At 56.1% G+C, this 27,819-nt stretch overlaps 1 protein-coding gene across 2 annotated transcripts in view; it reads right to left on the bottom strand.

Moving 5' to 3' along the window:
- The window catches only part of CD82 (CD82 molecule), a 49,735-nt gene that overhangs the window by 6,007 nt on the left and 15,909 nt on the right, over nucleotides 1-27,819 (bottom strand). The window contains exons 2-5 of one of the 2 annotated variants that reach the window (XM_082844364.1): nucleotides 18,492-18,622; nucleotides 13,395-13,467; nucleotides 8,459-8,583; nucleotides 8,229-8,303 (exon numbers count right to left, since the gene is read on the bottom strand). In XM_082844364.1, coding sequence (XP_082700490.1) covers nucleotides 8,229-8,303; nucleotides 8,459-8,583; nucleotides 13,395-13,467; nucleotides 18,492-18,554 — 336 coding nt within the window. In that variant the 5' untranslated portion in view covers nucleotides 18,555-18,622. The remainder of the gene's footprint in view (nucleotides 1-8,228; nucleotides 8,304-8,458; nucleotides 8,584-13,394; nucleotides 13,468-18,491; nucleotides 18,623-27,819) is intronic. The other variant, XM_082844363.1, reaches the window with a different exon arrangement.

Raw genomic sequence — 27,819 nt, 5'->3', positions numbered from 1 at the left:
TCCTACAAGGGGAAGCATGATATATTTTTCTTCATAGTCTCATCATTACCTGCTCCCCTGTTTCCAGGATTTATGGTCTCTCTTCCCCACTGGAACATCAGCTCTGCGGGGGCAGGGACTGGGTCTGACCCAGCCTGGCCAGAGTAAGTGTGTGGCGAGCACGGATAAGGGACGCGTGTGTAACCCCGCCACCTGCCCCACACCAGGGCCCCACAAAGTTTGCATCCTGCCTGTGCTGGGACTCCAGGGCCCCCCATGGAGGAAGAGAGAAGCACCTGCTTTTCACTACCCCCCCAGAGAAAACAGTCATTTACAGTGAAGGCAGGCTCGGGGCGCAGAGATCAAAGGGCTTCAGCCCCCAAGGCCTCTTACTGGGGCTCTGAATAGAGGATCTCACCACGGCAGCTTTTCAGGAGCAAGTCAGCTGTGCAAGGGAGGCAAACCCGAAACCAGCCTAAGAGCTGCGGACACGCTTCCCTCGGCCCAGAGGCCGGGCCCCACCTGCCGACTTTGCCCAGGGGCCTCCCCGGGTGCCCCAGCAGGGACAGGCTGGTCATGGTCACCTGCTGTCCCTGCAGAACCCTGGGGCAAGGTGCCCGAGAGGGGTAGGGGCCCCGAAGGGACAGCCCCGCACCTGGTCCTCTGCTGCTGAGAAAGAAGAATTGGGGAGATGGGACAGGTGCCTCCAGGGGGGCGCTTACAGAGCCTGGCTCAGAAGCCCGTGAACAGGGCTTCCGCCAGCTCCTCACGAATGCAGCGCTCAGAGAACCCACATCCTCCAGACCGACCTTCGAGCTGCTGTGGTCCTGGCTCCCCGCCCCACTCCCTTCACCAACCCTGCGAGACCAGCCCCACCCCCAGGCAGCCCCACCCTCTGGAACTGCTCTCTGCCCCCTCCCTTTCCATAAAACTCTTAGCGAAGCATCAATACTTCTTTGATATCACGCACACGGAGCTCTACAATTTGCAGAGCTTGCCTGTCAGTAATCACAGCAGCTGCAGCTAACTTTGATCTAATGCTTATTATTACCAGCGCCATGCTAAGGACTTTTAATGCAGTATTTCACTTGAATCCTCTGAGCAGACCTATGGCCCAGGTACTGACCTCGTTCCCTCATTATGGAGGTGCAAAAAACGAGGCCCAGAGAGGTTAATTAACTTGCCCAAGGACTCACAGCCAACATGTGAAGAGCTGGGGTTTGGACCCAGGCTCTTCTGATTCCGGAACCCAAGTTTTTACCCATTAAGCTCTATCGGCATTTAAACCACATGGCCATACCTTGCAGCAGGTCAGAGCAGTTTTAAGGAGGGCCCAGAGAAGCTCAGTGGTTTGCCCATGTCACACAGCGGGGGTTGTCTGCCTGCAGAATCTCAGTCTTTTTGCCCCGACTGTCTCTGCTCCACCTCGACTCCCCAGTGAGCAGATGATCCCTGAGGCGTGGAAAGGAGGGGGTCCCCAGAGGCATGTGCATAGACAGCCATCTCCCCACATCCTCCCACCCACCCTCCCCCACCGACCTGGGCTCTATTTATACCCGGCATGGTTGCCGCAGCAGCACAGACTTCCCTGTTTCAGGCCCCAGAAATGAGAAGGTCATGGAAGCTGGGTGGTTTCCACTGAGGCTGGGTGGTTTCCATGGAAACACCACAACCATCCTCCAGCCCAGAATGGGGCTGAGGGACACAACTGGGCCACAGGGACCATGGCTGCAGGGGCTGGTTCAGCTTGGAACTGAAGCAAATGCCCAAGAGGCGGTGTCAGGAGCCCAGGGAAGTTACCCTGGCAACCAGGCCATTCCTGAGACAAGAAGGAGCAGGGAGGGAGAGTGAGAAGACACTCGCCATCTCACTTCATCCCTGCTGCAACCTCTCTGTGGTTTCTGCCTGCCCCACAGCTACTCTCCCTTCTTGAAACAGCAGTTCCCTTGCTTAGCAGTAAGCACCCCTCAATCCCTCCATGTGGCTGGGAAGCCCTGCCCCCTTGCTGCCATGGGCAAAGACCCAGGCTGCCACTTAGTGCCTTCCACACCCTGACCACAGCAAGCGGTCTAGGGATGGGCATGTGACCCGAGGTCACACACATGGGCCCTCTATTTCTGCTAATCTGGTGGGATGAGGGCCTGAGCTGTTGGTGGCCACCCCAAGAGCCACTGGGGATAGCTGGCCTGAGGAGGGAGCCAATGGAGGGGAGCAGGGCCGAGCCTGGAGAGGGACAGTCTTGGTGGCAGCCTTCAGAAGCCTGATCCAGCTGAGCCTGCAGCCAGATCTGGGTTGCTTTCACATGTAATAAAGAGTCTTGCCCAGGAATGGCCGCATAATTTACAACCCAGTGCAAAATGAAAATGCAGGACTCCTTATTTCAAAGTGATTACGAATTTCAAGACATCAAACCAAGCACGGCACCCTTCTAAGTGTGGGACACTGTGTGGCTGCTCGGGGTACACACCCAGGAAGCCAGCCCTGGTTCTGCCCAATACCATCCTCCCCACTTCCCAGAAGACAAAACCAGGGCTCAGACAGTGAGAACAACTTCCCAAGATTAGACAGACGGCAAGCAGACGAGATATGACCATAACCTGCCATATGCAGCTCTGGAACCCTGAGATTCTAATCACAGCAGGCCACCCACCATCTCCACCTGGCCTGAGATCCTTCCATCCTCTGGCATGACTCTCTTTCCTCCCAACCCCATGCTGTGCTTTTATGTCACCTTGTAGTGTGACTTTTCTCAGCGAGGTAGAATTAGAAGACACCTTTGAGTCCAACATATCAACCAAACGTAAGAATCCTCCCCATACTTTACCACGCTCTGCTTAAATGCTCCCTGTGATGGGGACCTCAGTATCACACAAAATAGCACATTGCAGGTTGGGGAGGCTCTTGATACAAGCAATTCATTTTAAGTTGAGCCTAAATGACTTCTACCCATTAGTTTTTATCCTCCCTCTCCCTCCCAAGTCCCAGCTGGGACCACAGAAAACAAATCAAATTGTTCTCTCCCAGGACAAACATCATTCAGATAGTTGAGACTCACCCACGTCCCTCTTTACCCCCTCCTCCCCAGGGTAAGTCTCCAGGCCCCTCTGATGGCCCTTTGGGATGGTGTTCAGCCCTCTCTCCATGCTCTAATGTGTCAAATTGCCTCTTACAGTGAGGTACCCCCATGCAATGTAAGGGACCCACACCTTCCTGTCCCCTCCCCGGTTTCCCACAGAAGGTGTTGCCAATGCTTTGAGGCTTCGTCCTGGGATCCTGGCAAGAAATGAGGACCCTTTGCCCTGGTGAATGTGGAGGGGGTGGCATGTTTACTTTCAGTGACCATCCAAGTCTTTTCTGAGAGTCCGGCTGCAATCTACATAACCAGTTACCCCAGATTTCAGCAGGAGGACCACGTAGTATGCTCCCGGCCCCGCCCCCATAGGCTCCCTGAGGGTGGGGCCTGAGTCAGGTATGGGAGCCACGCACGCAGGTGCTTGAGAGTCTCCGCCCATTGCTCTCCACATTCCTTTCCAGAAGGACAGCCTGGACGCCTTCTTCCCCCCTTCCCAAAAGGGAAGAGAAAGGTCACCATCGCCTCCCCCTGTCCTGGCTCCAGCTGCCTCCCTATGGCAGTAGAAACCCAAGCTAGTGGATCAGGAAGCTTCCATCGCAGGGAAACAGACATCTCAGATGTCTCACAGAGCGGCACTGTCCTCAAGGAACACGTTTCACCACGTGTGCGCATGGCTATTTGGCTACTTTGGGCTTCTTAGGTGGGAGAGGGAAGGAGGAGGGAGGGAATCTCAGTTCTCCTGGCTGGCCACCCTCTCTGGGGAGCACACAGCAGTCCAGCCCAGCCAAGGTCACCACCCCCAACCCCCGGCTCCCACCCAGACCCTGCGAGCCCCTTCCCTCCACGCTCTCAGCCCTCAGACCTTCTGCACAAGCCCCTGACATAACCTTTCAGAGCCTCAGTGGTCTCACACGTGCAGGTCAGTGGTGCAGCCTGCGTGAGTGCACCAAACCCAGCTCCCAGCACATGCTGGGAAACAGTTACAAGTTCACCTCCTTCCTCACTGACCTCCCACCCTTCACTGCCTGGAGAGAACAAGTCAGAATCCCAGAGTGTCAGAGCTGGGAATGGCCCAAGAGGTCACCTGAGGCTCAGAGAGGCTGGGTAACATGTTTAAGGTCACACAGCAAATAGCGGCGCCCCCCCATCTCAAATCCTGAACACAGGGCCCTGAATCCCAGACCTGTCCTTTTCCCACTAAACGGGGGCTAGATAGTGATCAGATGAGGAAACAGCCAGAGGAATCTTAACTCCACACCTAAATCCTGGTTCCCACAGCCCTTGCTAATACGAACATTAATACCGGTGACAACAGGAACAGCTGCCATTTACTGGGCCCTTACTAGGCATTAGTGAAGTTAGTAATGGTGACAGTAATAATAAACTCTTGCAACGATGCCAGCAAACATCTGCTCTGCACCAGGCGGACACTATGCCCTTCCCATCTGTCAACGCTCTCCAGCCTTGCCACCACACTATCAGGTGGCCTTTGGGGCCAGTGGGCTCTGGCACTGAGAAACGTTCAGATTTTAGGAAGGGCTGGGAGCTATGTGTCACCCCCCGCCCACAATCTCTCCCATTCATATTTCCCAAGGGGCACCTAAAGGGGGTAAACCATGGCCATCAACAAGCTCATTTCCGTTCCGGTTCCATTTTGCCACCAAATGAGTTGCAAATGGTATTTTTGTTTTTCAAAGTGTTTTTTGGACTTTGGAATCGCAGATAAATAGAGCAGACCTGTAGGATTACTGCCATTTGACAAAGGAGGGAACTGAGGCACAGAGAGGCTGAGTAACTTGCCGAGGGTGTCAGAGCAGGGCTCCAGCATGGGCAGTTTGGTTCCGGGGTCCAGGCCCTGGGCCACCACTCTATATTTTCTACAAGCCTTGCAGTCTGGGTTCCCTGCAACCCTGGCAGGGGTGGGGGCCAGCCAGGTCTATTCTCCTCCATTGACAGACACAGAACCCACGGCTTGGAAGGCCTGTGCTTTGCCCAGGGCACCCAGCCTCCCCTGTTGCTGCCCTGGGAACAGTGGCTGCTGGGAGGAAGGACAGATAACGGCCCTGGAGACCACCTCAGGGAGAGCCCAGAGGCTCAGTTCCTCCCACCCGCCCAGGAGGCCTGGAGAGAGAAGGAAGATCGGACCCATCGCCTTCCAGAAAGCCTGCTTCCTTCAGGCTCACACAAGTCCCACCTCCCCAACTGGGCCTCATCTGCAGGAATAAACACCACCAGGGCATGTTTAGTCTTCCACTGGGATTTACAATGCGCTAGGAAAGAAAAAATAAATCATTCATTCCAACTCGGGCGATCGAGTGGCGCCAGAACTTCCCCAGCAAAGCCAGGAAATTTCCCCGCTTTCCAGAAAAGGAGGTGGGCCAAGGTGAGGCCAGCTGGGGCTGGGGACGGGAGGTGTGAGGTGTGGAGCCTGGGGGTTGCGGGGAAGCACAGGAGGGGACGGTGAGGTACCACGACAGACACAGCCTGGACTGGAGTCAGGAGAGCTGATTCTCCAAACAAGCCCTGCTCTGGGGCCGGGAGCGTCTCTAAGGCATGTCAGCGGCCAGGCAGATTATACCAGCTCGAGGGGAGGAGCATGGAGTAGAGGAAGGCGTGGCCTTGGGTCGGAGGGATGGAGATGGAAATCTCTGCTCTGATGCATCTGAGCTGAGTGTGACCGTGGCCCAAAGTCACTGTTTTTCTGGGTCTCAGTTTCTTAAACTTGAAAATGCTCTCAAAACTAAAACGTGCGCCAAGTGACTAGCTCAGCCCCTGGGACGTGGTTGGCGCTCACAGATGGGCACCGTCTTTATTACTGTGAGATGGGGAAACAGGGGTGAAAAGGTGGACTGCCTGACACCCCTGCCATGTTGACCACCTTCTGAGTCACAGGAACCAGCTCACTGGGGCCCAGTTCTTAACCACTCTCTTTGTAATGTACCAGTGACTGGGTCCCAGAGAAGCCCCAGGTGCCACAGGGTGGAAATGAAGACCTAATCCCATAGTGCTTGCATTGGAAAAGCAGTTTCCCTTCCCTAAACACTGGCTTTCTGTCTGGCACCAAGCGAACTTCCCTTCATCTACTAAACTGCTATTTCCCCTTTTGCCTTGGCTGCCAGGAAGCTCAGTGTTCAAGTTAGCTCTCAGCTGCTATTGAGTATGCTGTCCCCTAGCTTCAGGAACAGTGGCCTTCTTCTGTCTCAGTGTGCATTCGGATCTTTCTCATACTGATTTTAGTTGCTGTATGCCTATGTTGGAAGCCAGCTCCAATTCTCCTGGGAAACAGGCTGGGCGGATTATAAATAAGTAAAGCAGATTCAGGTAGGAACCACTGTAATGAACATTTCACCAGCATGAACCCAGAAGCCAGGCTGCCAGGGTTCAAATCCTGGCTTTGCCACTTACTAGCTGTGTGACCTTTGGCCCAGTGACTTAACCTCTCTGTGCCTCAGCTTCCACATCTGAAAATGAGGATATTCATACCCGTGACCTCAAAGGCTTGCTGTGAGGAACGAATCATTAAATGCAGTACATGCAAAGCGTTTAGTGCCAGGCTTGTTCTAAATTCTATTAAGCATTAGTTGTTGATGTTGCTGTAATGTTTTCTCAGCTTCCTTCCAAGAGAGATCTGTGGCAACTTGACCTTCAAGTGGTAAAATGTAGGAGATCACCTGGCCGCTGGCTCTGCCAGCCCAGTCAGTGGACAAGAACTGTAGCCTTGGAGGAAGGCAGGGTCCCAGCCTCAGCTGAGCCGTGGGTGAACTCCGACTGGCCTCAGGGAGCCTGGGCTCTCACCTGGCCTGGCCACTGACCACTCTGTGCCCTCACCCCTCACCTGCAGGATGAGGAGGTGAGGCTCAGGGAAAGAAGGAACGTAAAGTGGCTAACACTGTGCCCAGTATCTGGTGTGTGCCGAAGAGGGATTAGGGATGAGGGGTTATCATCACTACTACCGCTGCTGTCGTTGTTACTCATCTCTCTGGGCATCTGCTTCTCTGCTCATCAACGTAACACTTACACGGCAGAGCTGCTGGGAGGACGAGACAATGTGTATAAAGCTTCTAGAAAATACCACGTGCACGGAGTAGGTGCTCCACAATAACCGTGAGAGCCACAATCGACTGGCAGGCCCAATAGTCATCGCCAGCTCCCTCCTCTCTTATGTCTCTGTCTTTAGAGCCTGAAGGCTGGATACTCACTTTCTCAGCCCCGTTGAAGCTAGGGGTGTGTTAATAACCCAGACTGGGGGAGACTTTTGGGAGGCTTGCTTTTCGATAAAAGGGGTGGCCATGGCTGGCAGTAGCCCACTCCCTTTCTTCAGGCCACAGCAGCACAGATGTTGTACCTGGTGCTGTGGCAGCCATCTTGCGGCCATGAGGTGAGTGGCAAGATGAAGGAAAGCCGTCACAGTGAGGATGCTGAACAGACAGCCAGAACCAGGGCCTCCGAGCTTCCAAACCTGACTTCTGATTCAGTCAACAACAAATGTCCTTAGAGTTGAAGCCCCAGCATGTCTGATTTTTTATTCCTCAACACTGAGTGTCTTCCCGCTGACACGGAAATAATGTTTTCATTGACAGTCTCCTCCCTGGGCCTCACCTGTGGATGAGGTGCCGAGAACTGTGCTAAGTGTTTTGCTAAGATAAAGATCATCTCACTGAATCATCACAGAAACCCTGAGAGTTAAATTTATTAATGTCCCCAGTTTACAGAAGGTGGAACAGGCACAGAGAGGAAAGCAGCTTGCCCACGGCCACACAGCTAGAAAGTAGTGGGATCGAGCCAAGATCTGGGCCCAGCAGCGACTCCAGCGACCTGTACTGTCCTCTCCTCTAGCATCCTGTCATGTGACCACCGGGGGCTGGAAGCCTGGGAGGCTGACCTGGCACCTACGGGTTCCCGGTTTTTCTTTTCTCGGCTGCAACGCATGGCTTGCGGGATCCTAGTCCCCTGAGCAGGGATTGAACCCGCACCCCTGGCCGTGAAAGTGCAGAGTCCTAACCTCTGCACCGCCAGGAAATTCCCCACCTATGGGTTTCTCTGTGACAACTAAGAGGCCTCTTGTCTAGCCCCCGTCCCAGGCCAACCCTGCCCCCCACCCCAGGCCAACCCTGCCCCCCACCCCACGTGGCTGGTCCAGCCCAGGTCGGGGGGTGGGGACGAGGAGGGTGCTTACCTTGCCCATGTTGAAGTAGAATAAGACCCCAGCAGTCACCTGGGCGATGAGAATCAGGAGGACGAAGGCAAAGTACTGGGAACACAGAGCAGGCACAGAGTCAGCTGGGGGCTCCCACCAAGTCCTACGCGCCTCAGACGCCCTCACCCAGGCTGGGCTGGGGCTCTACTCAGGCCCTTCTGGGCGGGATGAGGGGGGCTGGGCGGGCGGTGGTGGAGGACCGTACTCACCATCCCCAGCAGGCAGCGGACCTCATTGACAGCACCAATGCAGCCCAGGAAGCCCATGAGCATGGTGAAGCCGCCCACGCCAATGAAGACATACGCCCCCGCCTTGAGCGAGGTGGACGAGGTTTCTGCGGGTGGACGAGAGCATCCGATTCAGCCTATCTCGCCCATACTAAGTACAAAACCGGGGCAGGTCTGCTACCAAATCCCTGCCTTGGGGTCAGGCTCTGGGGTCGGCCATCCAGCCGGAAGCCCGTTCCTTCACCAGCTCTGGAAGCTGCCTCCCCTAGATGTGCGCCCCACCCCCCATCTATCCTATCCCCACCTCCCAACCGTCCCGCTTTCGTTTTTCTCCTTAGCGCTTACCAGGATTGAAAAGACTCTCGTTCTACCGGCCTGTCTCGCTCATTGTCTGCTGTCTCCACAAGCCTGCGAGCGGCACGAAGGCAGGGACTCTAGTCCCTGCTGAACCCCCCGCCCCCAGAACTGTGTCTGGCACAGCAAAGGGCTGGATGAATAACTGTTGAATGAAAGAACCCCAGACTGGCAGGTTCCGCTGAGGCCGCAGACGCTGAGGGCCTGCCTCCCTCCTCCTCCGTGACCAAATGCCGGCCTCCCTTGCCCACTCCCTAGGCCTCAGGGACTTCACATGTGCCGTCTCCCCTCTGCCAGAAGTCTACCCAGTAGGTACCAGCACAGCCATCTCACAGATGAGAAAACTGAGGCTCAGAGAGGCCCACCAGCATGGGCCAGAGCTGGGACTTGGAGACAGGCAACCCCCCAGCGCCACACTCTTTGCACTGAAGCACCGGGCATGTGTACGGACACAGGCGTGACGCTCATTCATGTGTTCAGCCCCCAGAGATTTACCCGGGGCCCACCGTATGCCAGGCTCTGTGCCACCTGCTGGGGATACAGCCGTCAGCCTGCCGAGGTCCCCATGCCACGAAGCTGATGGGGTGAGGAGTGTCTCTTCTGGCTGTGTGAAGGGTCGGGAAGCTACTGAAGCCGGCTAAGGTCAAGGACATGGGCAGGGAGGGGCCGGGGTGGTGGGGGAAGGCTGGTCTGAGCAGGTGACATGATCGCTCAGCTGAGAATGAAGCCGTCAGCCGAGGGAAGAGCTGAGGAAAAGCATTCCAGGCCGTGGGAACAGCAGGTGCAAAGGCCTGAGGAAGGAGTAAGCTCGGTGTGTTTGGAAAATAAAAAGAAGGTCAGAAAGAACGGATCAGTGTGAGTGAGAGAGGAGTCTGACAGGCAACACGCCTGAGGCGGAGAGACAGGGGCCTAAGGGCAGTGACAGAGCCCCCGGGGTAGGTGGAGGTCAGAAGTTTCATCGGGGCACTTGACCAGCATTTCCCAAGAATCCCAACGGATCACACAGGGAGAAGCTCATGTCCTTCTCCAGCTCCCCGGTGTGGGGTGCGTGGGGTCCCCTCTACCCTGAGGCTGTGACGCGCTAGGTGGACCAGGGTGGACGCGCCCCCCGGCAGGCAGGGCGCTGCGGGCTCTCTCCCCTGACAGCCCAGGCACTCCAGGGAGGCTGGCGCGGCACTCTCAGGGTGTGGGGTGTTTCCAGAAGGGGGCCTCAGCAGATCAGGAGCACCTCTCAGGGATGCAGACTCCCGGGTCTGTCAGAGCCAGGCAGACTTTCCAGGAGACCGTCTGGAATCTGCATGGTGAATGTGCTTCCCCGATGTCTCGGGCACAGCCAGGGCTGCCACAGTTGCCCGTCAATAGGCTGATTGACCACCATTCCCTGGGGGCACCTCAGAGGGGCTGAATCCCCACCTCGACCACGGACGGGGCGTTAGGGTCCTTAAGGAATAACGACAAAGCTGGAGTGTGGGTGGGGAGGAAAGTGTGATCCAGCTCCATCCACTTCCTGGGCACAGACAGAATGTTCTGGAGCTCAGGAAAAGCCCTGGCCAGCCCACTCCACTCTCAGGCACCAGGGGAGGGAGGCCCCCGCTCAGCTCCTCACAGGAGCCCCCAGGAGCCGGACAGAGGCCCCGGGGGGCTGAGTGAGGGGCTTCATTTTTGCTCCAGGCCCTCACCGCCCTGGCTGTCAGCCATCAACCACAGCAGGGGAAGGCCAGCAAAGTTTGCTTTTCTTAAACTTCCTGGGTTTGGGTTCCAACAAGCCCTCCCAGCGAATATTCCCCCCATCAAAAGGCAAGTGGCACTGCCTGGAAATCCACTATGTGCCAGCCCTGAGAAAGGCCCTTTATCCAAACCATCTTGCTGAATTTCTGCCGTGGCCCAATGAGGGTAGATCTGCACCCTGATCTGTCTGTAAGGGCCCAGAGGCCCAGAGCAGGCAAGAGGCCGCAGATGGGGCCCAAGGGGCAAGGCTGGAGGCTGAGACCCCCACTCGGGTCCTTCTCTTGGGAGGCCAGCCGAGCTGCGGTGTGGCGTCTCTCTTTTCTCAGAAAATTTCATCAATACCAGTCCCTGTCTTCCTCCTGGGTCTCAGGCTGGCCCTGATCTGAGCAACCTGACTTAGGAAGGAGTGGGGTAGCCCACACACTGCACCAAGGCCAGCATCTTCCCTTGGTTTTATTGGGCCTCGGAGGTACCAGCGAGGTGGGGAGGAAGTGGCCCAAACTGAAAGGGACTGAGGAGCACGAGAAGAGGGTGCCACGTAACCCCAGGTTCGCTGCTAACAGGCTCTGACCCCGGGCAAGCCATTTTCTGGGCCTCTATTTTTGGCTCTGTGAAATAAAACTAATTCCTACTTCTTAAAGATGTTCTAAGGTTCAGATGGTGTTATAAACTCATTTAACAATCACTTATGTAGGGTTTACTATTTACTAGAAACTCTTATTAACTCGCCTCATTTCTCATGATAGCCTTATGATATACTGTCTGTTATTGTCCCCATTTCACAGATGAGGAGACACAGAGCGTGGAGTAACTTGCCCAGGGTCACACAGCTTGCAGACAGCAGAACCAGGATGGGAACCCTGGCTGCCCGGCTCCACGGTCTGTGCCCTTAACCACTGTGCTTGATTCCGCTCGTTACGGTGTGAACGCGGGGCGTGCTGCAGAGCCCTGTGGTACAGGGGATGGGGTCTCAGGAGCCATGCCCCCTGGTCCACATCCCAGCTCCCTCACCCTCTAGCTGTGTGTGTGCCCTTGGACAAGTTCCTTCCCTTCCCTTCAATTTCCTCCATTGTAAAATGGGGTTAGTAATGCCTAGCCCCATGGACTCACGGAGAGGATTCAGTTGGTAAGGGAAGAGCCGTGCCATGCAGGCCTGGCACACGATAGGCCCTGGGTTCCCAGATCTGACCTCACTTGCTGTGTGACTCTCAGCGAGTCTTTTTCTCCTCTTCTCTGAGCCTCAGTTTACCCAAGGGTATAGTGACCGGGCTAGCAGATTGGTGTTTTTGAACCCTGGCTGCCCTAGGAACCCCTGGGAAGATTCTTAAAAACCTCAGTGCTGATCTGAAGTCAGATCCCTTAGGGTGGGGCTAGGCCTTGGTATTTGTAAAGGCACTCGGGCGCCTCCAGGGGGCCTCTAAGGCTTGGCCAGCCTGAGGTTCTCAGCCCCGAACAGGGAGGAGCAGCAGGACTTCCCCGGAGCCCCAGTCGGGGTGCAGAGGGCACAAACGCCGTGGGCGGGCTGGGCCTTGAGACTTTGCCCCGAGATGCAGTGCCCGCTGGGTGTGGGCCACAGCCCAGGAAGCGGGAGCCTGGGCCGAGCAGGGCCAAGGGGGATGTGTCCCATGTGGGGAGGGCGTGGGGCTGGAAACCTAAACCTTAGCCCAGAATGGGGAGCAGTCCCAGCAGAAGTGAGGACTGACAGCCCCAGACGGCATCGGAAGTGGCTGGAGGGTGGATCTTCCTTGCTTCCCTTCATGTGTGAGGGGAGGCCTAGCCCCCAGGGCCCCTCCATCACCCATCCTAGCCTGGTTCCGTTTCATTCAAATCAAGCAGCTGTCACGGGCCTGAGTCCAGGGGAGGGCAGCTGCTGGGAGGGGAAGTGAGCCAAGGTCACACTTGCTGAGGGGAGTGGCATCTCTGTGCTCTGCTCTGCTTCCCTCCCTCCTCAGGACGTCCACTAGACGCTAGCGCAGCAAGCCTGGCAGACTTCCTGGTGGTGACTGTGAGTAGATCGGAAAGGGCGCTCATCATCATCATTGGGCTTCTTTTCCTCCAGCTTCAAGAGTGAGACAAGGGGCTTCCCCTACCACGTGCAGCATTTAGGACCAAAGCTCTGGGGGTTCGAGTCCCACACCTATCACTCAGAGGCTGGGTGAACTCGAGCGAGGGACGTTACTTCTCTGAGCCTCATTTCTTCATTTGTAAGGCAGGAAGTTGCTACTGCACAGGGCTGTTGTGAGATTAAGACAGTTTATCTATGCCAAATGCTTGGCCCCATGCCTGGCACATCATGACCACAAACGACAGACACTGGGCCCGGCACCTCCTCGTCAGCACACTTGCCTGACCCACCTGGCTGGTGCCAGGCACACAGTAGGCGCTTCACGCATATCTGACGATCTGCCACTCCTGGCCCTTTTTCTGAACTAGGAAGGGGAGGGGCTGTTGGCCACGTTTTGCTGAGCCGGCAAATGGAAGAACTGAGGGTGTAAGAGGCTTTCTCAGGTCAGGGCAGAGGGAGGGGGCCAGGATGGAGAACAAGCCTCTCTCATCCCCCACCCAGTGTTCTCCAGACAACGGCAGCTTTGTTTGGGGAGGGAGAGAAAATTCCTTCTGGAAACCCCTGCAGAGAGGCCCAAGGCGGAGCGGTCAGCATGCAGGACCTGGGCGAGGCCCGAGGTGGAATGGTCAGCATGCAGGACCTAAGCGAGGCCCTGAGGGCAGCTGGAAAAGGGACGGCGTTGAGGTTCAAGTACTCGTGGGAGCAGCCCTGCCTGCGGCCTCGGCCCCCTTTCAGAGGCAGCTGGGGCAGGCGGAGCAGAGGGGTCCTTACGCAGGACAGAGATGAAGCTGCTCCTGTCGGCCAGGATCCACACCCCGAAGCCCAGGATCACCGCGCCCAGGACCTGCAAAGAGAAAGGGGCAGTTAGTGGGGGCCGCTCCCAGCTGCCCCTGCAGCCTGGCCGGGGGGACACAGGGGAGCTGCCTACATCCTTGTCCAGCCAGGGATGTCAGGGTGGCCTCAGGCCCCGCACCTCAAGTCCAGCCAACTCCAGCAACCCAGACAGCAGGGCCATGAGTGGGGAGGCCCTCCTACCCCCACGTGTGGTCAACCTGAGCATACCGGCTCTGGGGGTGCAGCCTGTACCCTACTACTTATCTCCTGGCCCTGTCCCAGCCTGGGGGCTGGGAGCTTCCCCAACAAGCCAGGCTCAGGGTGGGGAAACCCTCGGGGGACATGACCCTCAGAGCCCAACCCATCTTCCAGATCTCTCAGCTCCAAGGCCACCTTCCGCAGGAGGCTTCCTGACCCCCAGGCAGACTAAGGGGCCTCTACTGTGTGGCAACCACCGTGGGACACTTCCTTAATAGCCTTTCCCTCTGGGTTTAACTCTGCCACTTGTCTCTCTGGCTAGACTGTGAGCTCCCTGAGGGCAGGGCTGGGTTGCATGCAGCTCTGTGGGCCTGGGCGCACCAGGTGCTGAGGGCCCCCCCGCGGATGAGTGAGTTCATGAACCCAACTGTGTAAAGGCAGGATTAGAAAAGCAAACGAATGGTGGTGGGGATGGGGTAGGGTGGCTGGCATAGGCCCAGGTATTCCCTGCCTCTCTTCCCTCCACCAGGGGGCAGACCCACAACCGGAGCCCACCTCCCCCAGCCAAGATCAGCCCAGCAAGACCCCATTAAGCCAGCCACGGCTGGGGAAGGGCCTGCAGTCCCGGCAAAAGCATAGGTTCCCTTGAGGGGATGGAGGCGGGGAGGCTTGCATCACCCCATAAGTCTGGCCTTTCCCTGGGGCCTGGCCTGGGTCTACCTGGGGGATAACCCACCTTCAGGGTCCCAGCATGTCCCCACCCACCTTTACTACCAGCCCTGGGTCCCCGCCTCAGCCACCATCCCGTAACCTCTGGTGCAAGAGCAGCAGCTACTGATAACGCCCTCAGCCTGCGATGAGCCGCTGGGTCCCAGGGATTTATCAGCGTTGCTCTACAGACCTTAACCACCAGAGCTGGGACGCTGGGTAAGGTGAATGGGGCATTTGCCGCACATGTGAAAATTCAGGGGACACCAAAAACACGCAGGAACCAAGATAAACGAGTTTATAGCAATCATTTTTAAGAAATGGAAATTCATGGGGGGAAAAGAATCCATCATGATGAACAAAATATCAAGCTTTTCAATAAAGACAGGCTTGGTGTTCCTGATTTTTCCTTTTGAAAAGGAGCGGGGCCCCGATGTCATGCAGTGCCGTGCTGTTTCTGATCCCACAGTGAGTGCCTCACTCGTCTCGCCCTGGCCCAGGTTCCTTAAAGACAACAGCGGCTGACGACCAGGAAGAGGAAAGTACAAGGACCTCCCCACATTTGTCCCCAGCCACTCACTTGTCCCCTCCTCTCTCCTTGTCTGATGGGCCCTGTTATCGTCCTCACTTGACAGATGGGGAAACTGAGGTCCTAACCTCACCCGAGGTCACCCAATTCACTCATCAGGGGCTCCAAGTCAGGTCTGACTATACAGCTGTGCCAGATGTCGGCACATCAGCTGCAGGGATACTTCAGGTCCGTCCCGGGCCTTAGCCTAGAAAGCCAGTCCCTGGGGAGAGGAAGTCCCCACCCGAAAGTGCGGGCACCTCAGACTGCACAGCTTGCGGGGAGGAAGGTGGGCTTTACAGGACCCGGCAGTCAGGTTCCCAAAGACTCCTGAAGCCCTGCTCACCCCAGCCTCACACCTCACAGCACAGCTGGCCCGTGGTCTGCCCCTGCCACCTCAGACCCACGTGGCGGAGCCCCTGTCCGCTCACCTCCTGCACTCACGGGGCAGGGCTGCAGGGGGGAACAGTCCTCCCAAATAGAGAATTCAAGACAGGGCAGAAACTTCCCTCTGGGCAAATATAATCCCAAAGAGAGTAAAATCCCAGACTGCCCAGCCAGGCTCCTCGGCTCGCCTCCCGGAACCCAGGGAGCGAAGTACCTGGCGCTGCCGTTTCAGCTCCCCTGCACGTCTGGTGACAATGGCCTGAGCACCAGGTGTGCCTGGATCAGTGCCAGGCCACGGGACAGCCAGAAACGAGGCCAGGGCAGGGGGCCGACCAGACTGGGGGAGGAACCACAAACCCACCTTAACCCACCCCACCCAGACCCACCAGAATCTCCCGACAGGAGCCAGGAGTCTCACAGCCAGCGTCCTACCCCCAGAACGGCCACGGCAGCTGCGGCCTCAGGGTCTCCTAGGATCTGAGAAAAGCTGACGACAGGGCAATTTTCTGGGGAGTTTGGGGTCCGGAGGGAGTGAAGGCGAGGAGGTACACGTGTACCCGCGTGCATGCATGAGCACACACGGCAACCAGAGTGATTCTGCCAGACCACGAGTTCAGTCGTGTAACCGCTTCCCACTGTGCGTGAAACAAAGACCCAGATCCTTCCTGGAAGGGCTACGCCGCCCAAGCCCCGGAGAGGCACGCGCTGGCCCCCTCCCCCTGTGCTGGACTTCCGCTCCTGCTGCCGGGACCCCGCTCTCCCCAGCCTCACACAGAACTCCAGGCAGCTCTTGCTGACCACCCTGACAAGGTCAAGTGCCTTGTTATCTGCTCTCTCTTAGGGGCCATGTCCATCTTTCCCAGGAGCGCCTACAACTGCAATTTTATCATCCATTGGAGTGAGCATTTGATCGAAGCCCATCACCCCCCAGAACATAAGCCCTGCGAGTGAAGAAGTCGCGGCTCATCTGCTGGCGAATGTCTAGCCGGCACCCAGGACGGGGTCTGAATACACAGGGGTGTCAAAGACACATTTGGTGGAGAAGTATTTGTGAATGAACACACACACACACACACACACACACACACACAGTCTCCTCTCACTCTTTCCTTTCCCTCCTGTGATAAAAGCTTCCCCTCTCCCACACAACACCCCCTCCACCACCATCCTGATGGGCCCCGTCCTGGGCCCCAGCACACAGGGAGTGAACACCTGCCCCCCAGGACCCTGGAGTGGCTGGGAGGAGGCCAAGCGAGACCGGTCCCCAGAGCTCGGGCCCAAGGGAGGCTCCTCTAGGCTCTGGCTCCATAGGCGAGACTGGGAGCAGAAGGGACGTCTTGGCCCTAAACCATCAACCCCTCTCCCTCTCTCCATGAAGTCTCTACCTCCCTCCCTCCCACTGCATGGGGGGAGAGGGGTGTCTGTGCCCTTGAACCCCAAGCCCCGCCACCTCCTAGGCTATAGCCCAGACTCCTCCCTCCAGTCCCTAGAGCCCCAGGGACAGAACCACAGGGCTCCCACACTCCCCACCCCACCCTGGCCAGCTGGCCCTTAAAGGTGGGCCTCAGCCTGGGAGCCAAGTGCCTGCCAGGAAAGGCATGCCTGTGTGGGCAGCCACTTTTTTCCAGAAGCCTGGCCCAGCTGGGAGGGACCTGACCGCCAAGCTGGGAAACCCAGGTGCCCAGGCCTGGCTGCCATCAGTGGAGGGCCAGAGCTGCAGTGGGGCCCCAGTGCCGTCCTTGAGAGGGGAGCTGGGGTCGGAGCCAAGGTGGACGACCAGTAGGGCAGGCAACACCAGGGCTGTCCACGTGCATGTGCGTATGTGTGTGTGTGTGTGTGTGCACATGGGTGTACTTGTGTGTGCCAGGAACACACTTGTAAGTATCTGTGTGTTGGGTTAAAGTTATGAGGGGGAGTTTAGAAAGATTCTTTATTTTCCAAACTTTCTATAATCCTATGTAACTTGTAATGTAAAACTTCTTTTTTCTACAAGAAATTCATGTCTGTTGTAGAAAATTTGGAAACTGCAGAGAAGCAAAAAGAATAAAACCCAAATTCCCAGGAATCCCAACACTAACATTTGGAGGTATTTTCTTCTCCTCTCAAAAATATTCATGTATGTGTACATTTTAAAAACTAAAATTGAATCATAATAAATATCCTATTAAAAAATCTGATGTTTTTAACAGTATAGGGTGAACCAACACCATGAGAGGCCACAGTCCCCAGCAGCACTCCTTTGAAGGTCCCTCCAGGCCACTCTCCCCACAGCCCCACCCCCATCACACACACTCACACTCTCACACATGCACACTCATACACTCACACACACACCCGCTCACACACCCACACCCTCACAGCCATATATACTCACACATACACACACTCACACACACACATAACCTCACATATACTCACTCACATATATACTTACACATAATCTCGCACACGCACACACACACACACACACATACACACTCATTCCATCATCCTGGCAACTCCAAGGCAGGAGTCTGTCTTGCCAAACCAGAGAGGAAAATTGGGGCCCCAGGAAAAGCAGCCCCAGATGTGCACAGAGCTTATATCTGGGCGGCCCCGGGGCTCATGACCGGGTGACGCCTGCCAGGGTGGGTCTGGGGAAGGACCACTGTGTCCTCACCCCGGCCCAGAGCCCAGCCTCCTCTTGCCCACTCTCTGGGAGCTCCAGGGACACCCCCCACCGTGTGGGTGGGAGTGTGATGGGGGCAGTTGAGACCCAGACGTGTTAACAGGCAAGTTCTTCAGAGTGGGCGGAGGAGGATGGAGAGTCGGGACAGGACGAGAAAGATCCCAGAGGCTCCCCTACAACTTCCCGATGAGGAGTCAGGGGATGCCCCGGGGGTTCTCCTCTCCCCACGCCCACCTCCGGCCCTGAGAGCCCGGGTGTGGCGGGCTCGGTGCTCCAGGAAGGGGGAAGGCTGGGGGAGCCATCCAGTGCTCTGCCATCCAGCCAGCTGGGAACGCTGGGAATCTCCTCACTGCTCCCACCTGCTTCCATTTCCAACAGTCTGGCCTCAGCCCCCTGGCCCCAGCCACACCCCAGCACCATCCCCAGGCTGGAGGGTCTTGGACTGGGACGTGCCTGGGAGGAGCATCTCTTCTGGAGGCATCTGGGTAGCACGGGTCATACTTACAAAGAAGAGCAAGTTGAAGAGGAAGAGGAAGTATTTGGTGACTTTGATGCAGGATGACCCCATCCTGCTGGTCCGGGAGCTCGCTGCGGAGAAGGCAGGTCGGTCAGCGCGGGGCGGGACCTGGCTGGGGGCTGGGGAGAGGAGAGGGAATCAATGCTGGTGGGTACCCCAGACCCACCGGCCCCAGATCATCCCAGCTCACCCCCCCCCAACTACCTCATGAGGTAGGTACTAAGGTCAGGTCCTGTTTCAGGGGACCCGGAGGCCCAGAGAGCTTAGATGACTGACCCAAAGCCATGCAGTAGGGTGTGGGGGGTAGGTGGCAGCTGGGGTCTGGGTCAGCGACTTCACCAGGGCTCAGCCTAGAGGAAAATTATGGAGGAGACCCTCAGGCTCCCTGAGGCCAGAAACCCCAGGAATGGCCATGGCCCTCAGGCCCCATGGGGCTAAGGGAGCCAGCACAGGCAGCTGGGGCCGAGACAGCTGGACTGGGACAGCTGTGTGGGCAGAGCTGGGCTGGGGGGTGGGGAGAAGCAGGCCACTGAGCAGAGGGAACAGAGGGCCCAAGGCATGGGCTTTATCCCTTCTTCCTCCTGCAAGGGTGCAAGGCAGTCCTAAGCCTTGTGACTCTCCCCTGTCCACACGGAGGTCCCCTCGCCCTTCTCGCATCATTTTTGCCAAGTGGGAGCCCAGCTTCGACACCTCCAGCGACCAGGGTAGGAGAGTTAAGGGGGAGATTCGGGCACAGCACGAAGCAAAGCCTCCAACAAAGCAAAAGACGGCCTGGCCACGAGCACCCCGTCACAAGTGGCATGGAAGCAACATCTGACTAAAGCCTTACGGGGAATCCAAGAGCTACGTGGGGAGATGAGACTGAACACTCCTCCAGGCTCCAGGGTCCAAGACCTGGGTCTGAGAAATGCGGGGACAGCAGTGACTCAGAACCAGGGAAGTCTGGCCTCAGCAACTCCACCTGGGGCTTCCCCCAGGCCCAGAGGGGGAGAAAACAAGGGCTTCCCCTCCGTGCCCTCCCCCCACCCCCGCCCCGTGTCAGGAGATCCAGAGATCTGAGATCCTGAACCCAGGCCTGGCCCCAGGAACTGCTGGGGATGGTCCACATGAAGGAGAGCTTTGTCTCCTCTCTCCCTTCCCAGCGCAGCGCCTGACAACCACAGGCGCTTCGTAAACGGGCGCGGAGTGAAACGGCAAGAGAGGAAGGAGTCTCTCACCAAAGGAGGCCTGTTTTTCTTTCCTATCAGGGACCTGCTTGAGTCTCTCAGCCCCAAGCAGCTTATAGATAAATCATCATTTCCCCAGAAGAACTCCAGCACAGCATTTGAGCGGGCAGCAGCGGGAATGGGATGCTGGCTGCATTCTTGTGAAATTGGAGAAGTGTTGAAACAGTCCTTTGGTAACTGATGTCCGCCAGCCGTGTTGCACAGGCAAGGGAGTTTCTCCACTCTCCGGCTCCCACATCCTCCGCTCAGGCTGGGTGTCTGAGGCAGCCTTGCTGGGCGGCGGGTGTTCAGAAAGGGGCAGTTCTTGTTCACTGTTCACAACAGTGAACACCTGGCATCCCCCTGAACAGCATCGGCTCTGGACAGCCATTGGCATGCGTCATCCCTTTAATCCTCACGACCTGCCCAGAAGGTGAGGAAGGTCTTCCTGTCCTGGGGAGCATGGGGTGGGGGGACAGCCTCAGAGAGATGAGGTAACTTGCCCGAGAAACATAGCTCGTTAGGCAGTGGTAACTCCCAAGGTCAAGATCTGTGAAGAGCTGCCTTCCGGGGAGCGGCCAAGGCTGTATAAAGGGGTCTCTGGGGATGGCTGGGATTCCATTGTCCAGGTAGGTGGTGAGCACCAAGGTCACTGCTCAAAGGAGCTCTGGTGTGTGGGCAAGGAGGCAGAGGCTGCTGGGCTGGTATCCCCCGATTCTCCGGGCAACCCCGCTGGCCTCTTGTCACTCACACAAACTGAAGCAGGCGTAGGGCAAAGAAAGCCCTTCAGCATCCTACAAGCAAACTAAAACTCAGAGCGGTGAAGCAGCTTGCCCAAGGCCACATGGACCAGCAAGGACAGAACCCAGGCCTCCTGGCCCCTTAGGCCGCCCCCTCCTCTCCAGGAGGCAGCTGGGTGGGTTCAGACACTAAAACAGGAGCCAGGCAGCCCCATGACTGGCAGGTGGGTTGGCCAATCAGGGCAGGCCCAGAGACTACCTGGGAATCGCCTGAGGGAAGAGAAGGGGCTGAGAATCAGAGCCCGGGGTGCGTGGCTCCAGGGCCTGTTGGCCAAGATCCAGGATACAAAGTGTTTCTGCCCCGCAAGCGTTGACATTCCCCGCTCACAGAAACAGGGAGCAGGAGATGAACACGTTCTCCATGCTGGGCAGAAGCTGGGCGGTTCCACGAAGGGCTGGGAGTCAGCTCAGTCTGGGGACGTATCCAGGTTGCCCCGTGATGGGGTCTGGCATCAACCTCAGGGAGCCCATAACCACCACCAAGCCCCGAGGAGACCCCAAAGTCGGATTCAGAGGGCCCGGGGTTACGCTCTAGCTCTGCCCGCGCACCCTGAGGCCTGAACCTCAGTTTCCTCATCCACAACAATAAGGATAAAGGTTGGTATAGGGCAGGGATTAGCCAGGTGGGGCCTGTGGATCAAATCCAACCCACCGCCTCTATTCTGTACGGCTTGCAAGCTAAGAACAGATTTTTCATTTTTCAATAGTTGGGAAAAAATAAAAAGACTGTTTTGTAACACGGAAAATTAAAATAAATAAGTTCAGTTGTATTGGCACCCAGCTGTATTGTCCACGGCTGCTGTCACAGGCAACGGCAGCGTGGGCCGGTTATGACAAGAGGCCACTGCCCCGCAAAGCCTAAAACATTTACTGCCTGGCCCTTTATGGAAGAAGTTTGCAGGCCCCTGGGGCAGGGGATCAGATGGCACACACACAAGTGTCTGTAAAAGGTGGCAAGGATCAGGACTGCCATTAGCTCGGGATCTTGGGGGAGAACGAGCTGGGCGGCAGGAATCGAATAGACAAGGGTTCGAATCCTAGCTCTGCCAACGCACAGCCACAGAGAAAGGACTCACAGGACCTCGTTTCCCAAATGAACCCCCTGTTATAAAGAAAAGTGAGATCAGCGCCTCGCACAGTCGGGGCTGGGTGAGCTGGAGCTGGGTAAGTGTCTTTATCGGCACTTGTGGAAGGAGCGAAGGGTGAGCGTTTCACTTGCTCATGAACAAAGAGAGAGTCTCCCAATATTGTGCTTTACAGAAACACTAGAAGGTCTGCCCGTGCTTTCCTGTGAGGATGTCTGGAAAGCCACAAAACAAGGGAACGAGGTGCAAGCACATCTCATTTGGAAAATTCGGGAACAGGCCCTGACAGCTCTGTGAGCAGTAGGAAGGAGGTGCTGATTTTGTTATACTCTATAGCAGGTAAACGGACCATTTCTAAGCAACTCCGATTTAAATTGACCGAATATATAATTTTATGCCAAATCAGTTTATACAATGGAATTATTATGCTACTAATATTTTACTAACTCCTGCTCATCCTTTAATTCAGACCTCAGACATCCACCTCCTCCAGGACACCTCCTACTCCAGCCACCCTTGCCACCACCATCAGGGCCACACGCTCCCCACCAACACATATGCTGGTTAGGAGCCCTCCCCCTCTGCTTCCTTCCAATGGCACTGGATACTAGAGCAGTTCCTGCGATGGGCTCTGGCATCAAACTGCCTGGGTTTGAATGATGTTCTATCACCTCCTAGCTGTGTGACCTTGGACAAGTGACTTAACCTCTCTGAATCCCAACTAACTCATCTGTGAGAAGAGGAAAATAAAACCTTTTTGGCAGATTTGCCCAGAGATTAAATTAGATAATGCGGGTAAAATGCCTGGCATGGAGTAGGTTTTCAGTAAGTGGAGGTTACTATTATAACTCATGATGCTGTACAGTAATTTTCTACTTACTTGCCCATCTCCCCCGTGGACTGTGATAGCTTGAGGGGAGAGACTATGTATTATTTACGAGGTCAAAGTAGGCTCCCAACAAATTTGCTGAACGAAAGACTAGATGCATGGATGGAGGAAGGGATGGAGGGAGAGAAGGAGGGATGAGTACATGGATGAAGGGATAGATGGGGGATGGAGGGATGGGCGGATGGAAGGAGGGATGAGTGGAGGGATGGTTGGGTGGATAGATGGAGAGGTGAAGGGGAGGGGAAGGAACTTCCACATAGAACACCAGGACTTTCAAGTACTCAGTCACACAAAGGGAGTCTGAGCTCCACTGCCCCTAAATCAGCTGAGACTCTCTTTTCAGCCTTCTTCTGTCTTCCCCCAAGGGGTGGGGTGGGACATGTGTAGGGTGAGCACCCTGAGCCACCTCTGCATGCCAGGGCCCACAAGCAAGGCTCCCTCGCCTTCCCCGGAGCCCCTGGGGAAGATCCCCTTCTTTAAGAGAGCCTCTTGTCTGTGTTGGGGCTCTGTGAGTCCACCCCTGCAGAGTAGGAGGTTGGTTTATCCTTCACTTGAGGTTGGGGGAGGAGCCCTCCAGCCTGACCCCAGAACCTGGGTGTCCCTGAATAGCCTTGGGGCAGGCGCACGCGTTCATCCGGTTTCAGGGGGCCACTAACCCCGGAAAGCCAGGACTCACTTTCCCCGTCTCCCAGTTGCTCGAGAGCAGTGGCCCCCAGTCTTGGCCATACGTTAGAACTATCCGGAGAGCTCTAAAACGTGCTGGTGCCTGCCCCGCCAACCCCCTGCCCCAAGCCCCTGAGATCCTGCTTTAATTGGCCTGGGGTGCAGCCTGGGCATAGGGTTGTTTTTTTTTTTTTAAGCTTCCCAGGGGATTCTCATGTATTGAGACCCAGCATGGCCTGGTCCCTCTGCTCTGAGTGGGATGCAGGAAGGCCTGGGGTCCCTGGTGCAGCAGGTCCTGGCCGGGGAGAATCTCACATGAAGCTTCCTGGACCTCTGCTCCATCCTCCACTTCCTGAAGGCACATTCCCTCATCATTCACCACAGAGCGATAGCCACTGTGCAGAAGACTTGAGATCATTGCCTTTCTCAGAGGGGCCAGAGAAAGCAGGAGACCACAGGTCACAGAGCAAAATCAGGGCTGCACACACAGTGGAGGACCTGCAGATGCCTGGTCCAGGCTTTTCTCTTTCCATCTGCTGTCCTGCCCCAGCTCGCCAGGCCTTCCGCATAGAGATTGAAGGAGAACTGGACTCAGAGTCACACAGCAGCCCTTGGTTCCCACCCCTGGATCTGCCACATACGGGCCATGTAACCTACAGAGCTGCCTCCTTAGCAGTGAATGGGGAGACTAAACCCCCCCACCCCTCACAGGTGTGAAGGTGAACTGTAATCAGACTAGCAGCTAGCAGGGCTCGAGCCATGCTGGCCCCCTGGCCCCCTCCTCCCTCCCACTCTCTGCCACACCTTACCAGCTGTGTGGCTTTGGGCAATCACTTCACCCCTCTGCCTCAACTTTCCCACTTGTGAAATGGACTTGATAATGGGCTATGGTGAGGCTTACACGAGTTAGTATCCATAAAATGCCTGGCACCCAGTAAGTGTCAAGTAAAAGCCACCAATGACGATGATGATGATGATTATCCGGAAGTTGTTGATTTCATGACCAACAGTCTGAAGCCCGCTGGGGGCCTAGATCCAGCCTCCAGATACCTGCCCAGCCTGGAGGCTTCTGTGCCAGAGAGTAACTACTGCTGCTCTCAGGCAAGGGGGGTGGGGTGGAACAGGGCAGGGCTGGGCCACCTAAGGAAGGAGGCCTCTGCCCTCCACAGGGTGGGGGGGCCTCTGTCCCTAAGCCTCCGGGCTGTGCCTCAGGGGCCTGCCTGAGACCTGGACGTCCAGCCAGTTTGGTGAGTCAGACAACTGATCCCGTGGGAGCTCAGTCAGCTTGGATAGAAAGTGGAGTGAGAAAGCCTGGCCTGGCTGTTCTACTCTGGAAACCTGCCTGTCAGCAGACACTCCACCTGCAAGCTGGTTCTTGGCCACCCAGCTCTGCAGTTCTCTGGACTTTGTCCCGATTGCCCGTGAAAAGAGACTGGTCACAGGTGGCTGTGTTTGTTTTCATGTGTGACAGGTGATGTGTTTCCTGAAACCCATGCTGACTCCAGGGGCTGGCTTTTTGACCTTCCTACTACCTTATTTTTCCATCTTGGGTCTTACCTTTTCCCCTTGTTGTTAAAACAGAAAAATAAAAATAAAAAGCTGTTACCCGGGACCTCCCTGGTGGCACAGTGGTTAAGAATCTGCCTGCCAATGCAGGGGCCACGGGTTTGAGCCCTGGTCCGGGAAGATCCCACATGCCGCGGAGCGACTAAGCCCGTAAGCCACAACTACTAAGCCTGCTCTCTAGAGCCCGCAAGCTACATCTACTGAGCCTGCGTGACACAACTACTGAAGCCTGTGCACCTAGAGCCCGTGCTCCGCAATAAGAGAATCCACCGCAATGAGAAGCCCGCGCACAACCACAAAGAGTAGCCCCTGCTCGCCGCAACTAGAGAAAGCCCGCGCGGGCAGCAATGAAAGACCCAACGCAGCCAAACATAAATTTAAAAAAAAAAAAGCTCTTACCCTGGCAACCAGAAAATCAGGAGGCCATAAAGCATGATTAGGATCTCACATTTCCTTCAAGACTTAGGTTTGAATCCCAGCTCTGCTTCCTCCTGTGTGACCTTAAGCAAGGGAGTTACTGAACCTCTCTCTGAGGCCAACGTCTCACCTCTAACATGGGGATACTAGCAGGATCCCCTGTCTCGTAGGGTTGTTGGGGGACTGAGATGGGGCAAATCAAGAGCTCTGGGGGCACTGTCAGCTGCTCACAACGCAAGTGAGCAAACGCCACCACCACCAACACCATGGGGTGGAAGAAACACATCCAGATCAGACGTCCCCAGGAACCCCAGGATTTTAGAGCCCAAGGCCTCCTGTTGGTCTTACAGAGGCTGAACCCAAGGAGCAATGATCCCAGGAGCCGGTGTGACAGGCTCCTGTTCTCCTGAGGACCTTAACAGCCTGAAGCTGGGACTGACCCCTGACATTTGGGGGAAGGAGGCCAGGGGTAGCAGAGGAATGCAGGCCATCAGCCACCCTGGCCAGACTATGGCTGTAGAGTGACAGCACTTTTTCATTTGTATAATGCCATTCCCACTGTCTCTCGTTTCATCTCTGTAACAACCCCCTGAGATATTACTACCCCTATTTAGCAGATGAAGAAACTGAGACTCAGGTTCAGTGACTTGCCTAAGGTCACACAAGTAAGTGGCTAAGCCCTGATTGAACTTCAGGTCTGACCTGAGACAAGAGCTCCTTTCTCTTCACCTGCTGCCAAAGTGAATTAGGTCAATGGTGGAGCCTGCCCGCTCCACCCTGCCACACCTCAGTCTGCTTGCCTGACACCCCATCTTACCCCAGTTCTGAGGCCTGACTCTTGGCTTCCGTCAGGAAGGAAAAGATCAGCCCCACCAATCCTGGCCACACTGTTCCTTCACTGGCTGATGAGGCCAACAGATGTGGTCCTTCCTTGCTTTTCTCTGAAACCCAAGCAATGAGACCAGAGGGCTTTCAGCATGAAGAAGGGGCCACTCTGACAGAGGGTGCAGTTTTGGGGAGAGCAGACACTTTGAAACCTGCAGCTTCCCCACCTGGCCCAATGCAGCCAAAGGTTCAAGATGAGGTTGAGCCATAGTCTCTGACCTCTCCCTCTCCATGGCTCCCCTTCCTATTTTTTTGCAGGCTGCTTGGGCCCCATGCAAACCCTGCTCCCTCTCAACCCCGGGTTCTAAGGCTTGTACACTCAGATTCACAGTGCTAGAAAGGCCTTGGACATCACCTACTTCCGTCTCCACTTGTAAGATGAAGAGACTGAGGCCCAGAGAGGACCATGAATCCCCACCCTTCTGGGAAGTGTATTTGTACAGGGCAGGGAGGGGACTGGTTAGAGCCGTCAGTACTTCCCAAGGTGTTTCACATCATGATACACGTAGAGAAGTACACATATTTGTTCAGCACCCTGATGTGGACAGACAACACTGGGCCTGGTCTGAGGTGACCCACCCAGAGCTCTGCTCCCAGGGCTGAGGAGATAACCAGCCATTCGGGTACATCAGTTGGGAAGCCCTAAGTTAGACAGATATTTAGGACTATATGAGAGGCTGCCCAGGAGCCCCACAGTCTAGGGGCCCTAACAAGAAGACCCAGATTCCCAGGTGGGCTCTCAGGGGTCAACTACCTTCTGAGGACCCCTCCCCAGCCCCATGGTGGGAGGGGGAATAATGGACCAGTTCATAGTATGGACTTTGAATTGAGAGAGACCTACATGCTAATCCCATTTCACAGAGCTGTGTAATCCTTGGCAAGCTGCCTACCCCACTGAGCCTCCGTGTCTTTATCTGTAAAATAGGGATATCAAGGCTTGTCCAGGAAGATGGTGGAATCGGCTTGCCAAAGCCTAGAGTGTAAGCATGACAGAGGCAGGAGTCTCTGAGAAGAGGTCATGTTAGGCAAAGAGTCCCTTCCTTACGTGGCAGGAGGAGGGTAGGCATAGAGTCTCTCCCTTGAGATGTGGGACACACAAAGATTCCTACAAACTGACCCTGGAAAGTTATCGTCACCCAAGAACTTGAAATAGGTGTCAGGCAGAGGGAGGACTGATGCAATGAATGTTAATGAAAGCATCCCCACGTGAACGGTGCCTCACGGATCTTATCTTGTTTAAGCCCACATCCCCCGCCACGTGGAGAGCACGGCTTCATCATCTGTTTTACAAGCTGGGCGTCTGGGGCTCAGGAAGGCGGTGGCGCTTGCTCCAGTCACATGGAGGACAGTGGCCGAGCTGAACTTTGTCCTCCAGACCCTCTGACTCTGGAGTCCAATGTCCTACCAGCTTTGTGATACTGCTCCTTACTGCCAAGCCTTCTCACACGGGGTCACCCAGCATCAAAGCCCATGGAATCAGAGTACCCAGGAGTGGGGCCAGGTGTCTGCAGGTGTAACAAGCACACAGGGGCTGTGGAACTCTTACCCTACACCAGCCAGCTATGGCAGTGGTGGGTGCAGAGGGCCAGGCTGAACCACCAGGATGTGAGTGAACCCAGGCCTAACCCTCAGAGGCGACCTCAAGGGGGTCAGAACCGCTCATGGGTCAGAAGGCCTGAGGGGCTGCCCTCCCAGAGGGCTCCCAAGAGGCCATCTCTGCTCAGTTTCCAGCCTGAATCAATGCAGTTCTTTGACCCCCCCCCAACTCTGGCTGGGCCGGAGCTGGACACAGGAAGTGGATGGATG

This window comes from Leucopleurus acutus, assembly GCF_964270905.1.
Source record: "Leucopleurus acutus genome assembly, chromosome: 8".
Taxonomy (NCBI): domain Eukaryota; kingdom Metazoa; phylum Chordata; class Mammalia; order Artiodactyla; family Delphinidae; genus Leucopleurus; species Leucopleurus acutus.
The sequence above is the reverse complement of the archived record's forward strand: the minus strand, read 5'-3'. Positions and strand labels throughout refer to the sequence as shown.